The sequence below is a fragment of the Scomber japonicus genome, chromosome 20, assembly GCF_027409825.1.
Source record: "Scomber japonicus isolate fScoJap1 chromosome 20, fScoJap1.pri, whole genome shotgun sequence".
Classification (NCBI taxonomy): Eukaryota; Metazoa; Chordata; class Actinopteri; order Scombriformes; family Scombridae; genus Scomber; species Scomber japonicus.
In genome coordinates, this window is record NC_070597.1 from 3,739,771 (window position 1) to 3,756,183 (window position 16,413).

Consider the following 16,413-nt stretch of genomic DNA (forward strand, 5'->3'; position numbering starts at 1 on the left):
TGCAGTAAAGTATAAGTACTTCAAACTGTACTACAATGAAATATAAGTACCCCAAACTGTACTACAGTAAAGTACAATTGCCTTAAACTATACTGCATTAAAGTATAAGTACCTCAAACTGTACTACAGTAAAGTATAAGTACCTCACATTGTACTATACTAAAGTACAAGTACCTCAACTGTACTATAGTAAAGTATAAGTACTTCAAACTGTACTACAGTAAAGTATAAGTACCTCACATTGTACTATACTAAAGTACAAGTACCTCAACTGTACTATAGTAAAGTATAAGTACCTCAAACTGTACTACAGTAAAGTATAAGTACCTCAAATTGTACTATACTAAAGTACAAGTACCTCAACTGTTCTATAGTAAAGTAGGCCTATAAGTACCTCAACTGTACTATAGTAAAGTATAAGTACCTCAAACTGTACTACAATAAAGTACAAGTACCTCAGACTGCACTACAGTAAAGTATAAGTACTTCAAACTGTACTGCATTAAAGTGCAAGTACCTCAAACTGTACTACAATAAAGTATAAGTACCTCAAACTGTACTACAGTAAAGTACAAGTACCTCAAACTGTACTACAGTAAAGTATAAGTACCTCAAACTGTACTACAATAAAGTACAAGTACCTCAAGCTGTACTACAGTTAAGTATAAGTACCTCAAACTGTACTGCAATAAAGTACTAGTACCTCAAACTGTACTGGAGTAAAGTATAAGTACCTCAAACTGTACTGCAGTAAAGTACAAGTACCTCAAACTGTACTACAATGAAATATAAGTATCCCAAACTGTACTGCATTAAAGTATAAGTACCTCAAACTGTACTACAGTAAAGTATAAGTACCTCAAACTGTACTACAATAAAGTACAAGTACTTCAAACTGTACTACAGTAAAGTACTAGTACCTCAAACTGTACTACCGTAAAGTACAAATACCTCAAACTGTACTACAGTAAAGTACTAGTACCTCAAACTGTACTACAGTCAAGTACTAGTACCTCAAACTGTACTACAGTAAAGTACAAGTACCTCAAACTGTACTACAGTAAAGTACTAGTACCTCAAACTGTACTACAATAAAGTACAAGTACTTCAAACTGTACTACAGTAAAGTACTAGTACCTCAAACTGTACTACCGTAAAGTACAAATACCTCAAACTGTACTACAGTAAAGTACTAGTACCTCAAACTGTACTACAGTAAAGTACAAGTACCTCAAACTGTACTACAGTAAAGTACTAGTACCTCAAACTGTACTACAGTAAAGTACAAGTACCTCAAACTGTACTAGAGTAAAGTACAAGTACTTCAAACTGTACTACAGTAAAGTAAAAGTACCTCAAACTGTACTACAGTAAAGTACTAGTACCTCAAACTGTACTGCAGTAAAGTACAAGTACCTCAAGCTGTACTACAGTAAAGTACTAGTACCTCAAACTGTACCACAGTAGAGTATAAGTACTTCAAACTGTACTACAATAAAGTACAAGTACCTCAAACTGTACTACAGTAAAGTACTAGTACCTCAAACTGTACTGCAGTAAAGTATAAGTACCTCAAACTGTACTACAGTAAAGTACAAGCACCTCCAACTGTACTACAGTAAAGTATAAGTACCTCAAACTGTACTACAGTAAAGTATAAGTACCTCAAACTGTACTACAGTAAAGTACTAGTACCTCAAACTGTACTACAGTAAAGTATAAGTACCTCAAACTGTACCACAGTAAAGTACTAGTACCTCAAACTGTACTACAGTAAAGTACTAGTACCTCAAAATGTACTACAGTAAAGTATAAGTACCTCAAACTATACTAGAGTAAAGTATAAGTACCTCAAACTGTACTGCAGTAAAGTACTAGTACCTCAAACTGTACTACAGTAAAGTATAAGTACCTCAAGGTGTACTACAGTAAAGTATAATTACCTCAAACTGTACTACAGTAAAGTATAAGTACCTCAAACTGTACCACAGTAAAGTACTAGTACCTCAAACTGTACTACAGTAAAGTATAAGTACCTCAAACTGTACTACAGTAAAGTACTAGTACCTCAAACTGTACTACAGTAAAGTACAAGTACCTCAAACTGTACTACAGTAAAGTACTAGTACCTCAAACTGTACTACAGTAAAGTACAAGTACCTCAAACTGTACTACAGTAAAGTACTAGTACCTCAAACTGTACTACAGTAAAGTACAAATACCTCAAACTGTACTACAGTAAAGTACTAGTACCTCAAACTGTACCACAGTAAAGTACTAGTACCTCAAACTGTACTACAGTAAAGTACAAATACCTCAAACTGTACTACAGTAAAGTACTAGTACCTCAAACTGTACCACAGTAAAGTACAAGTACCTCAAACTGTACTGCAGTAAAGTACTCGTACCTCACATTGTACTATACTAAAGTACTCAAGGTATTTTACGCTGAAGTTCACACGGAATTACTTCAGTTGTCGCTTTTATTTTGAAAGCAGGAAACCGGACGCTTGTTTCGTGCTGGCTACGTGCCGTAGACTTGACGTAGCTTTTTGACGCTACTTTGACGCTGCGTGACGCTGGTGCCGGACAGCTGGCACACTGGACCCGGACTGAGCCCGACTGTGTGAGTACTGCCTTTGATCCGCCGCTCGTGCAGCCTCGTTAACCGTCTCACCGCCTCTCCGTGTCCGTCCTCTGCATGAAATACTACCGGAACATAATAATTAATGAGAGAGAGGAGTCTGGCTGACGGCTGATGGAGGCGAGAGAGGAAATCAGTCGATGTTTTTAGGCCTGTGACAACAGTTTGATCTCCGCCCTGCACACTGTTTAAATGGATTTTTACTACTGTGCATGTTATGTGTTTATATGAACTCATAGCGTCTACATATGAGCTCAGTGTGTTAGTAGATAGTGGAGTTAAAACAGTGTGAATATCCTGTAATGCAATGATTCAATGAGATAAAACATTGTAGTATTAATATTAAGACTGAGCAAAACGCATAATGTTAATTCTCATGTCAATTAGAAAAACATCATATTATAGTTTCATATCTGTAGTGTGTCTGTGGTCCTCGGTGATTTAGAAGCTTAGAAATGTCATTTAAATGTAGTTTAGGGTTAGAGCTGCAGCATCAGCTGTTGATTAAAGGTCCAGTATGTAACTTTTACTGCATTAAAAAGCATTGAAACGACCAGAGTATGATAGTTTAACCCTTTGTAGACGACATACATACAGCCTAATTTGATCTCAAGCGGGCCAGACCAGTAAAACCATCACATAATAACCTATAGATAATATATAACTATTATAACTTTACTATAATATTAAAAAAACTACATCAAGAGTAAGAAAGCAATAAGAAACATCATAATATTCATATATAGTTTCATATCTGCAGTGTGTCTGTTCTCCTCAGTGATTTATAAGCTTAGAAATGTCATTTAAATGTAGTTTAGGGATAGAGCTGCGGCATCAGCTGTTGATTAAAGGTCCAGTATGAAACTTTTACTGCATTTAAACATCTTAAAAGCAACCAGAGTATGTTAGTTCAAGTGGGCCAGACCAGTAGAACCATCACACAATAACCTATAGACAATATATGACTATTATAAATGTACTATAATAAAAATAAAAACACATCCAGAATAAGAAAGCAATAAGAAACATCATAATATCCATGTAGTAGGGATAGAGCTGCAGCATCAGCTGTTGATTAAAGGTCCAGTTTGTAACTTTTACTGCATTAAAACATCTTAAAAGCAACCCGAGTATTTTAGTTTAACCCTTTGTAGGCCACATCAAGAAGGTGCCATTCATCTTTTGCTTTTCCTTTCTCTTTGAGGCCATGACAACATAAAACATGGATTTATTTCCTCGTTGAGCCTAAATGTGATGTATCTATAGCAACCATAGCACAACCTGTATCTATAGCAACCATAGAACAACCTGTATCTATAGCAACCATAGAACAACCTGTATCTATAGCAACCATAGAACAACCTGTATCTATAGCAACCATAGTACAACCTGTGTCTATAGCAACCATAGAACAACCTGTACCTAGAGCAACCATAGTACAACCTGTGTCTATAGCAACCATAGAACAACCTGTATCTATAGCAACCATAGATCAATCTGTACCTAGAGCAACCATAGTACAACCTGTATCTATAGCAACCATAGCACAACCTGTATCTATAGCAACCATAGAACAACCTGTATCTATAGCAACCATAGAACAACCTGTACCTATAGCAACCATAGAACAATCTGATGGTCTGTCTGTGCATTAAATACCTCATACAAGTGGGAAAGATTGACCACAAAGGGTTAAAGATGTAATTTAAATGTAAAGTAGGGATCAGCTGTTGATTAAAAGTCCAGTATGTAACATCTTTAACCCTTAAACAGGCAGGAGTGGAAAATAAAATCCTGCTTATCTCAAGACATTTCCATATATATAACAAAAATATTTTCTATACTTTGGATTTTTTATGAGTTGTTTCTCCTCCAAGATACATTTTCCCTATTAAGGTATAAAAATAGTCACAATAGTAAACAACTAAATGTTTTATTTGACACATTATTGCTCTCTTTGATCATTAATATCATACACACTAGTTTCTAAACTGATTTTTATCATTTCTATGAAGTGTAAACCCACCACAAGATTCAATTCTACTAATTCAAGGCACGAACACCTTAACTAATCATCCTGTTTAAGGGTTAAAGCATTAAAGTGACTAGAGTATTTTAGTTTAAGGGCCACATACATGCAGCTTAATGTGATCTGAAGTTGGCCAGAGCAGTAAAACGATCACATAATAACCTATAAATTATATATATCTATTATAACTTTACTATAATAAATAAAAACACACATCCAGAGTAAGAAAGCAGGAATAAAGTCAGCCCACTGCAGCTCCTAATACACGTCGATTTAACAGGAAACTACAAGTAGTACCACAAGTTCTTCCTGCTTTTACAGATTTGTGTTATTTGGTCCAGTACCTGCTGTCTGCTTTCTTACTCCAGATGTCTACTGCAAACTTTTACTATAATAAACCATCTATTTCCTGTGATAAACCAGTGCAGTTTCAACAGTATGACGTCTCAGCTTTTGCACAGAAGCTGCTGATAGACGACAATTTTTCATACTTTACAAACTTATCCATTGGGTCTCATTGGACTTCTAATGGGGCTTTTCCATTATACAGTTCTAGCTCGACTCGGCTCGACTCTACTCGGCTTATTTTGCGTTACCATCAAAAATAGTAGCTGGTACCTGCTGCTTTTTTTAATACCTGCTCTGCCGAGGTTCCACACGAGCCGAGCCGATACTAAAATATGACGTCAACAGCGATTCGGTGCTCTCTTCTCTTGCTTTGTGTGTGACTTAAAGCCTCATACAGCAGCAAGTAGTTGTAGTAGTTAATCAATCAATCAATCAAACAACTTTATTCATCCCTGCAGGGTGATTCAGTTTGCAGCCTCAAGTCACATGGAAAGTAAGTTTGTCTTTGTGTCGCATATAAAATAAAGTCACAGCAGTTTCACACACCGTTGCTATGACGACCCCGCCCACGTTGAGGAGGAACTATAGTAATGGAAAACAACCTGGTACCAAAACCGAGTAAAGCCGAGTAGAGCTACAACTGTATAATGAAAAAAGCCTCATTAGTGGTCCGACTCAGGTTTGACACCTTTGGACTAGACTTATGTTATATATTTTGTTATGTCGTGTAGTTTCCAACAATTTTTAAAAAAGAACCAAAAGACGTGAAAGGTATCTTGGATTTTAATCAAGGTAACAGTCAGTTTCATTTGGTCAATGATGTCATTTCCTGTTCACACATATATCAGGGTTGTGGTTGTCGACCAGAAACTGAAAACCCCCCCAAAAAAGTCAGTTTTAAGCCACATTTTTAAGATACACTTTAATTTTTTAAGTGTTTTTAACTTTAAATGATCACAAGCTGAAGAAACGTGCAGCAGCAGCAGACTGAGTATAAATACTGATGATGTGTCTTCATTTCCTGCCACTGTGGTAAAAGTGAAGCCAAAATATCTTCTTTTCCGGGAGCGGCCTTCCTGCTCGTGTGACGTCGTTTGGAGCCAGAAACGGAAAGAGTCAAATAACTCACTAAAAACAAACTTATCATGAAGATATAGTGATAATAACAACGTAAAATAACAGAAATCATCAGCAATAACTATTTAAATGTCTCTTTTTGGTAGTTTTGAGTCTCTTTAGTCACTCCATCTCTACGTTACCATGGCAACTAGATGGCAGTTGTTACTGAAACCAATGGTAGGTTGTTTTTAGTCATTTTTTCATCTCTTTATGGTAGTTTTTAGGTTTCTATAGTCAATTTAAGTCTCTTTTTGGTAGTTTTTATGTCTGTTTTTGGTAGTTTTTAGGTTTCTATAGTCAATTTAAGTCTCTTTTAGCCATGTTTTCATCTCTTTTTGGTAGTTTATAGGTTTCCTTAGTCAATTTAAGTCTCTTTTAGTCATTTATATGTTTGTTTTTGGTAGTTTTTAGGTTTCTATAGTAAATTGAAGTCTCTTTATAGTCATTTATATGTCTGTTTTTGTATTTTTCTGGTGTCTTTAGTCAATTTGTGTCTCTTTTAGTCATGTTTTTATCTCTTTTTGGTGGTTAAATGTTATTTTATATGTAAAGTATAAAATGAGCAGAGCTTTGTGGAAGTGTGGGGTTTATTGTAGAAACATTAGAGCCATCAGTCTTCACTGCTACATCATAAAAATACATCCTCATAACTACTATCTTATTAAAACTATTAACTATTCATTTCACTACAACACATGGACATAGATACGGAGATCATCTGACACAGAACAGCCTCAATGGAAAAGTCATCAAATTTCAGAATAAAAAAACATTTGAGGGCCACATACAGACCAATTTGATCTTATGTGGGCCGGTGCATTGAAGGAAGGAAGGAAGGAAGGATGAGAAGACAGGATGAAAAGATGGAAGGACGAAAGGGAGGATTGAAGGAAGAGAGGAAGGAAGGAAGGTAGGAAGGGAGGGAGGAAGGAAGGAAAGATTGAAGGAGGGAAGGAAGGAAAGATTGAAGGAAGGAAGGGAGGAAGGAAGTAAGGAAAGATTGAAGGAAGGAAAGATTGAAGGGAGGAAGGGAGTAAGGAAAGATTGAAGGAAGGAAAGATTGAAGGAAGGAAGGAAGGACAGATGGAAGTAACGAAGGAGTGAAAGACAGATGGAAGGAAGAGAAGACAGGACAGAAAGAAAGAAAGAAAGAAAGAAAGAAAGAACAGATGGAATGAAGAAAGGGAGGAAGGAAGGAAGAAAGAGAAAGAAAGGATAGATGGAAGGAAAGGAGCACTGGATGGCAAGTGGGCCAGATTGCAACCCTTGGTGGGCCGTATCTGGCCCGCGGGCCGCATGTTTGACATCCCAGCTGCTAAAAGCTACTGTCCTGGCTGCAGCTGTGTGTGAGGTTTTATAGATGATCAGCGTGTCCTCCAGCGTGTGTGTGTGTGTGTGTGTGTGTGGAAGTACACAGCCAATCAGAGCCGAGCCAACGAGGGAAACAGATGCAGAAGTCACAACAATGGAGTTTAACCCTCAAGTCAGGGAAGGAAGCAGGGAAAGGGGGGAGGAAGGGAGGAAGAAGGAAGCAAGGAAAGGAGGTGGGAAGGAAGGATGGAAGGAAGGAAGGAAAGGAGGGAGGAAGAAGGAATGAGGGAAAGAAGGAAGGAAGGAAGGAGGGAGGAAGAAGGAATGAGGGAAAGAAGGAAGGACAGAAAAAAGGAAGGAAGGGAGGAAAGAAGGAAGGAAGGAGGGAAGAGAAGGAAGGAAGGAAGGAGGGAAAGAAAGAAGGAGGGAGGGAGGAAGGAAGGACAGAAAAAAGGAAGGAAGGAAGGAAGGAAAGAAGGACAGAAGGAACAGTCAAAACAGACGGGTCAATTTGACCCAGGAGAACGACAGGAGGGTTAAAAAACATGGCCGCCCTGTGTCTGCATCCCTCTAAGGATGTAAGGAGGGAGGGAGGAAAGGAGGAAGGAAAGGAGTAACATGACCTACGTGAATCATGCAGATCCGATGAGAATTGTTGGGGGGGGGGGGGGGGTGGCAAGTGGCAAGTGATTGTGATTTGGAGGTATATGTGAGCCTTGAATTGGGAAGAGAAAAAAAAGAACAAGAAGAAGAAAAAATACCCAGAGGCCTCCGTCACTTGGTGTTTCTTCTTCTTGTGAGTAGACCTCATTAATACCATAGATAGACAATTAATACACGCACCTATTGTCACCCACGTTGTCCTCATTGGCTTTGGAGACATGTGCTGCCTCATCCTAAGCACTGTTTGGCTGGTGTGTGTGGTGTCGTATGAAACAGTCACGTGTCCCACAGATGCACGCGGGAGTCAGGAAATGACGTAAACGGACCGTATATGGTTTGTTATTTGTGTTATTACGTTACGTGTTGGACTAAATACATGTTGACATATTGAGGAAAGTATTTCAGTTAGAAGGAAACGGATTTCATATTTCACAAGAATGGATACTTGGCGAGCTGTACAGAAAGTGCTGAGTCATAAGATGATCGTTGTGGATAAAGGGAAGACTTTGAAGGTATGTAGCATTATAGCTGTTAGCTTACTTTAGCTGAGTGGCTAGCCGAGCTAACCGCTAATACTATTACGGCTGTGAGCAACCATATAAGTCGTGAGTGGTCTTGAATGAATCGGGAGAATCTAAGCTTTCCAACAATGTACGGCATGAATATATATGTTTAAGGGTTGGTGTTTAAAACATTCAGAAGAACTTGTGGCTACCTCCTAACATCCGGTCCGTCCCGTAGGCGGAACAGCGGACCAGATCGGTCCTTCATGTTGGCTGAAACAGACAAGTCATCCTCAAACATGCTGAAACCATATTTGAAGTTTGGCTGCAGTTAGTCTTCTCTAATGTTTATGTGGCTTTGAGGATGTTCCTCACGTTGCCGGTGACAAACTGTGATTTTCTCATTTGGGGAGAATCAGAAATGAGCCGGAAGTCCTTTTATCATTACTGGAAATAGAGTCTGAACCTGTCAGAGACCTGGACTTTAGAGATGTTGGAGGAGTAAAGGAGAAAGGTCATTGCATAAGGGAACTACTCTAGTGTGTGTGTGTGTGTGTGTGTGTGTGTGTGTGTGTGTGTGTGTGTGTGTATGTATGTATGTGTTAATGTGCATTGTGTTTTTTTATGACTCTGAAAACATTTGTTGTTGGGATGTTTGATATTGTGGAGATTCTAAAAACTGGTTGTTTGCTATTCTTTGAAGTGTTTCTGCATATCTGAATGTAGACTGTTTTGATAATACACACACACACACACACACACACACACACACACACACACACACACACACACACTGCATGTGCTGAAAAGGAAAGGAGTAAGGACGAAAAGAGGAAGGAAGGGGGAATGGAGGAAAGAAGGAAGGAAGGAACAGTCAAAATTGATGGGGTCAATTTGACCCGGGAGGACGACACAAGGGTTAAGCCAAACAGTAAGTGAGCATATTAAAGACTTAGATTGATGCTCATCTTTGTGCAACGACTGCAGGAGTCAATATGTGGTTAGCAGAGAGAGAGAGAGAGAGAGAGAGAGAGAGAGAGAGAGAGAGAGAGAGAGAGAGAGAGAGAGAGAGAGAGAGAGAGAGAGAGAGAGAGAGAGAGAGAGAGAGAGAGAGAGAGAGAGAGAGAGAGAGAACTAACTCTACTAGCTCTGGTTTAAAAGACAACACCTCTCTCTCTCTTCACCTCTTCGACTGACATGTTGTATCCTGTTTGTTGTACAGAAATGTAAAAAAAGAAAAAAATGAAACTCTAAAATGTGGTTTAAGGCGTAGTCAAGCGTTTCTTGGCAAATATGCAACTTCCTGAAGTCTTGTCTTGACAGTGAAGCTGCAAGGTATCAGTATTAATCCTCCTGTTGTCCTCAGGTCAAGGAAGGACATGAGAGAGGAAGGAAGGAAAGGAGTAAGGAGGGATGGAGGAAGGAAGGAAGGAAGGAAAGGAAAAGGAGTAAGGAGGGATGGAGGAAGGGAGGTAGGGAGGAAGGAAAGAAGGAAGGGGGAAAAGAGGAAGGAGAGAAGAAAGGGATGGAGGGAGGGAGGGAGGAAGGGAGGTAGGGAGGGAGGAAGGAAGGAAGGAAGGAAGGGGGAAAAGAGGAAGGAAGGAAGGAAGGAAGGAAAGGAAAAGGAGTAAGGAGGGAGGGAGGGAGGAAGGGAGGTAGGGAGGAAGGAAGGAAGGGGGAAAAGAGGAAGGAGAGAAGGAAGGGAGGTAGGGAGGAAGGAAGGAAGGAAGGAAGGAAGGGGGAAAAGAGGAAGGAGAGAAGGAAGGAAGGAAAGGAAAAGGAGGGATGGAGGAAGGGAGGAAGGAAGGAAGGAAGGAAGGAAGGGGGAAAGAGGAAGGGAGGAAGGAAAGAAGGAAGGAAGGAAAGAAGGAACAGTCAAAAAAGAGATGGGGTCAATTTGACCCGAGAGGACGACAGGAGGGTTAATTACAGTTTGAGGTACTTTACTGTAGTGTTTCCATGTGATGCTACTTTCTACTCCACTACATTTATTTAACTCTGATGACTCTGCTGGGTGTCATTGTTTTTAAACCCTCCTGTCAAATTGACCCCATCTCTTTTTTGACTGTTCCTTCCTTCCTTCCTTTCTTCCTTCCTTCCTTCATTCCTTCCTCCTTTCCTTCCTTCCTTCCTTCCTCCCTTCTCTCCTTCCTCCCTCCCTCTTTCTTTAATTTTTCCTTCGTTCTTCCCCTCCTCCCCTCTTTCTTTGCTCCCTCCTCTTTCCTTCCTCCTTTCCTTCCTTCCTTCTTTCCTTCCTTCCTTCTTTCCTTCCTTCCTTCTTTCCTCCTTCCTTCCTCCCTTCCTCTTTTCCTCCCTCCCTCCTTAGTCTTTTCCTTCCTTCCTTTCTTCCTTCCTTCCTTCTTTCCTTCCTTCCTTCTTTCCTCCTTTCTTCCTTCCTTCCTCCCTTCCTTCTCTCCTTCCTCTCTTCCTCTTTTTCTTTTCCTCCCTCCTTCCTTAGTCTTTTCCTTCCTTCCTTTCTTCCTTCCTTCCTACCTTCTCTCATCTACTCCATTACATTTATTTAACAGCTTTAGTTACTTTTCAGATGCACATTGTTAAAGATGATTTATTTCTCCTCCTCCTCCTCCTGCCCCCCCCCCCCCCTCCCCTTCCTCCTCCTCCTCCTCCCAGCGTTCCTGTGATGCCCCAGGTCGGGCTGAACTGGCCCGGGTGTCGCGATGCCTTACGTGGATCGACAGAATCGCATCTGCGGCTTCTTGGACATCGAGGAGAACGAGAGCAGCGGCCGATTCCTGCGCCGATACTTCATCCTCAACACTCAGCTGGGGAAGCTGCTGTGGTACATGGACAACCCTCAGGTAGGTGTGTGTGTGTGTGTGTGTGTGTGTGTGTGTGTGTGTGTGTGTGTGTGTGTGTGTGTGTGTGTGTGTTGTGTGTTGAATATAAAATGAAGGAAACCCTGAACAGTATGTAAGGGTTAATAAGTAAATCAATTTGAGCTTTTATTTTGAAACTTTAGAAGATAATGCTTATTGCACACCAGCAGTCCTCTTCCTCTTTCTCCTCCTCCTCTTCCTCCTTCTCCTCCCCCTTATCCCCCTCATCCTCCTTCTCTTCTTCCTCCTCTTCCTCCTCCTCCTCCCCTTCCCCCCCTCTTCCTCCGACTCCTGCTCCTTCTCCTCTTCCTCTTCTTCTTCCTCATCCTCTTCCTCGGCTTCTTCCTCCTCCTCCTCTTCCTCTTCTTCCTCCTCGTCTTTCTCATCCTCCTCCTCCTCCTTTTCTTCCTCCTCCTTATCCTCCTCCTCCTCTTCTTCCTCCTCCTCCTCTTCCGCCTTCTCCTCCTCCTCCTCCTCCTCTTCCTCCTTCTCTTCCCCCTCATCCTCCTCCTCCTCCTCTTCATCCTCCTCCTCCTCCTCTTCCTTTAGAAGCTATTGCTTATTGCACAACATCAGTCCTCTTCCCTCTCCTCCTCCTCTTCCTCCACCTCCTCTTCCCTCTCCTCCTCCTCTTCCCTCTCTTCCTCCTCCCCTTCCTCCTTCTCCTCCTTCTTCTCCTCCTCCTCCTCTTCCTTTAGAAGCTAACCCTTATTGCACACCATCAGTGAACAGACGTATTTCCTTCCTTCCTTCCTCCCTCCCTCGTGTTGAGCTCTCTCTGTGAGTTCATCTCAGTTCTCTCTGACCTGAGTGACACTCTAAATAAACTCTGACTCTGACTGGATCCTCTTTATCAACCTGAGCCCATAAAACAGGAAATTGTAAAGGTTAAGTTAGTCGGTGTAGTATTTATATTTCCCACAGCGGGGATTTCCTCAAACGCTGCACAGAGAGAGCGTTTCAGTCTCGTGCAGGTTCACGCTGCACGAGACAAAGATTTCCTGCTCATATTAATATAATCAGATCGGTCTCGTTCACTCCTAATAACTTCTTTAAATCAACATTTCTTCTCTCTAACTTCTTGTGACAGTAAAAAAGTCTCTTTAAACCAACTTTTTATAGTTCGATAAAATACACATAACTTTGATTTAAGGGTTCAATTTTCATGTGTCTCATTTTAATTTGAATATTTTTGAGGTTTTAAATGTTTTCATTAATGCACAAGAACAAGTTAATAATAATAATAATTATAACTAAGGCTGTCAAACAATTAATTTTTTTATCGAGATTAATCGCACAATTTCCAAAGTTAATCGCGATTAATGGCGTTTTGAATAGCATGTTTAAAATCCTGTTATTTTCCATTTGAAGGCAGTTTTAAGCCCATAATGTAAAGCATTTCTTACCAGAGTGTCTTAACTGGGAATCAATCACGGCTCTGCTGCGACTCCCACACTCCAAAATGGTCCTTTGGTGGAGCTGAGGCTGGCTTGGCTGCACCTGGGTGTTTAGCGTGGAGGTGCTAACTCAAACTCCACGTACTCCGGTGGTAGTTAAACTCCGTTTGACACAGGTTGCATTTTACTTTTGACTTGTCAACTGAAGCGTCTGGAAGTGTTTTAAAGTTAAACAAGCCGTTCAAAAGTCCAGTAGCTCTCTTACTTTCCATCAGCGCGGTAGGTTTACTGCAGGAGGCCACTTCAAAGCATAGCGCTACAGCTAGAGGAGCCGTCTACGGGGGAGTAGAAGGGACAAAAAGGCTTGCTACATTAAAATGAGATTAAAGCAAATTAACGTGTTATGGATTGCATTAATCTAATCGTGATTAATACATTAACGCCTAATTATTACTATTACTGTACTATTGATGCTACTATTGTACTATTATTAATTTAGAGCTATTAGTACCTCTATTATACTATTATTAGTGCTATTCCTATAAATAATTAATAACAGTAATAATGATTTTTTATATTTTTTGTGTTTTCTTTTGTTCAGAATCTGCCTGATGGAGCAGAACAGGTGGGATCTCTAAATCTCACCTACATCTCCAAGGTTAGTCCTTTAAAACACACACACACACACACACACACACACACGCATGCATACGCAAGCAAGCACACACTCACACTCACACTCACTGCTTCTGTCTCTTGCAGGTCAGCGATGCCACCAAACTCAGACCAAAGGCCGAGTTCTGCTTTGGTAAGTTCAGCCTTTATTTTCTCCTTCCTCTTCTCTCCTCCCTTCCTTCCTTCCTTCCTTCCTTCCTTCCTTCCTTCCTTCCTTCCTTCCTTCCTTCCTTCCTTCTTTCCTTCTTTCCTTCGTTCTTCCCCTCCTTCCCTCTTTCTTTGCTCCCTCCTCCTCCCTCCCTCCTTTCTTTCCTTCCTGCCTTCTCTCCTTACTTCCTTCCTCTTTTCCTCCTTACTCCTTTCCATTCCTTCCTTCCTTCCCTCTTTACTCCTTTCCTCCCTTCCTCCCTTCTTTTCTTCCTTCCTTGCTTCCTTCCTCATCCCTTTCTCCTGTCCTTACTTCCTTCCTCTTTTCCTCCTGTCCTTACTTCCTTCCTCTTTTCCTCTTTACTCCTTTCCTCCCTTCCTCCCTTCCTTTCTTCCTCCCTCCTTCCTTTCTTCCTCCCTCCTTTCCCCCTTCCTCCCTTCCTTCCTTCCTTCCTTCCTTCCTTCCTCATCCCTTCCTCCTGTCCTCCTGTTACTGAGTATTGCATCTAAAGGTTTTCAGACAGGATCTTGCAGCTCTGCAGGTTAGTGATAGTTCATGTTGGGTCTGTGCAGTCAGAGCCGCAGCAGAGCTTTCACCTGGCAAACATGCGGCCCGCGGACCAGATACGACCCGCTGAGGGGTGCGATCCGGTCCACTTGCCATCCTTCCTTCCATCTGTCCTTCCTTCCATTCTTCCTTCTGTCCTTCCTTCCATTCTTCCTACCATCTGTCCTTCCTTCCTTTCTTCCTTCTCTCTTTTCTTCCTTCTGTCCTTCCTTCCATTCTTCCTTCTGTCCTTCCTTCCATCTGTCCTTCCTTCCTTCCTTCCTTCCATCTGTCCTTCCTTCCTTTCTTCCTTCTCTCCTTTCTTCCTTCTGTCCTTCCTTCCATCTGTCCTTCCTTCCTTCCTTCCTTCCATCTGTCCTTCCTTCCTTTCTTCCTTCTCTCCTTTCTTCCTTCTGTCCTTCCTTCCATTCTTCCTACCATCTGTCCTTCCTTCCATTCTTCCATCTGTCCTTCCTTCCATCTGTCCTTCCTTCCTTCCTTCCTTCCTTCCATCTGTCCTTCCTTCCTTTCTTCCTTCTCTCCTTTCTTCCTTCTGTCCTTCCTTCCATTCTTCCTACTATCTGTCCTTCCTTCCTTTCTTCCTTCTCTCTTTTCTTCCTTCTGTCCTTCCTTCCATTCTTCCTTCTGTCCTTCTTTCCATCTGTCCTTCCTTCCTTCCTTCCTTCCTTCCATCTGTCCTTCCTTCCTTTCTTCCTTCTATCTTTTCTTCCTTCTGTCCTTCCTTCCATTCTTCCTTCTGTCCTTCCTTCCATCTGTCCTTCCTTCCTTCCTTCCTTCCTTCCTTCCTTCCATCTGTCCTTCCTTCCTTTCTTCCTTCTCTCCTTTCTTCCTTCTGTCCTTCCTTCCATTCTTCCTTCCATCTGTCCTTCCTTCCTTTCTTCCTTCTATCTTTTCTTCCATCTGTCCTTCCTTCCTTTCTTCCTTCTCTCCTTTCTTCCTTCTGTCCTTCCTTCCATTCTTCCTACCATCTGTCCTTCCTTCCTTTCTTCCTTCTCTCTTTTCTTCCTTCTGTCCTTCCTTCCATTCTTCCTTTCTCCTGTCCTTCCTTCTGTCAGTCCTTCACTATCTCTCTTTCCTACCCTTCTTCCCTCCTTCCTTTCTTCCTCCCTCCTTTCCCCCTTCCTCCCTTCCTTCCTTCCTTCCTTCCTTCCTCATCCCTTCCTCCTGTCCTCCTGTTACTGATTAATGCATTTAAAGGTTTTCAGACAGGACTTGGCAGCTCTGCAGGATAGTGATAGTTCATGTTGGGTCTGTGCAGTGTTAGGGTTAGGAGCTTTCACCTGGCAAACATGCGGCCCGCGGACCAGATACGACCCGCTGAGGGGTGCGATCCGGTCCACTTGCCATCCTTCCTTCCATCTGTCCTTCCTTCCATTCTTCCATCTGTCCTTCCTTCCTTTCTTCCTTCTCTCCTTTCTTCCTTCTGTCCTTCCTTCCATTTTTCCTTCCATCTGTCCTTCCTTCCTTTCTTCCTTCTCTCCTTCCTTCCTTCTGTCCTTCCTTCCATTCTTCCTACCATCTGTCCTTCCTTCCATTCTTCCTTCTGTCCTTCCTTCCATTCTTCCTTCTGTCCTTCCTTCCATCTGTCCTTCCTTCCTTCCTTCCTTCCTTCCTTCCTTCCTTCCATCTGTCCTTCCTTCCTTTCTTCCTTCTCTCCTTTCTTCCTTCTGTCCTTCCTTCCATTCTTCCTACCATTTGTCCTTCCTTCCTTTCTTCCTTCTCTCTTTTCTTCCTTCTGTCCTTCCTTCCATTCTTCCTTTCTCCTGTCCTTCCTTCCTTTCTTCCTTCTCTCCTTTCTTCCTTCTGTCCTTCCTTCCATTCTTCCTACCATCTGTCCTTCCTTCCTTTGTTCCTTCTCTCTTTTCTTCCTTCTGTCCTTCCTTCCATTCTTCCTTTCTCCTGTCCTTCCTTCTGTCAGTCTTTCACTATCTCTCTTTCCTACCCTTCTTCCCTCCTTCCTTTTGCCTATTTTTCCTTCCTTCCCTTCATATTTCCTTATTTCCTTCCTTCCTTCCTTCCTTCCTTCCTTCCTCATCCCTTCCTCCTGTCCTCCTGTTACTGATTATTGCATTTAAAGGTTTTCAGACAGGACTTGGCAGCTCTGCAGGTTAGTGATAGTTCATGTTGGGTCTGTGCCAGTGTTAGGGTTAGGAGCTTTCACCTGACTGAGTA

General features: G+C 41.6%; 1 protein-coding gene across 1 annotated transcript; it reads left to right on the top strand.

The window, feature by feature from the left end:
• Positions 1 to 2,584: 2,584 nt before the first annotated feature.
• On the top strand, positions 2,585 to 14,311 carry LOC128381848 (pleckstrin homology domain-containing family A member 1-like). Its single transcript, XM_053341874.1, has 5 exons — positions 2,585 to 2,626; positions 11,249 to 11,436; positions 13,453 to 13,509; positions 13,614 to 13,659; positions 14,247 to 14,311. The coding sequence occupies exons 2-5, from the start codon at positions 11,296 to 11,298 to the stop codon at positions 14,309 to 14,311; spliced, it is 309 nt and encodes a 102-aa protein (XP_053197849.1). The 5' UTR covers positions 2,585 to 2,626; positions 11,249 to 11,295.
• The last annotated feature ends 2,102 nt before the right edge of the window (positions 14,312 to 16,413 follow it).

Bases quoted from the DNA above. Each gene is read 5' to 3' on its own strand.
- LOC128381848 (XM_053341874.1), top strand. From the start codon at position 11,296: ATGCCTTACGTGGATCGACAGAATCGCATCTGCGGCTTCTTGGACATC. The intron at 11,437-13,452 runs GTAGGTGTGTGT...TCTTTTGTTCAG, and splicing joins GGTACATGGACAACCCTCAG to AATCTGCCTGATGGAGCAGA. The intron at 13,660-14,246 runs GTAAGTTCAGCC...GGGTCTGTGCAG, and splicing joins AAAGGCCGAGTTCTGCTTTG to TCAGAGCCGCAGCAGAGCTT.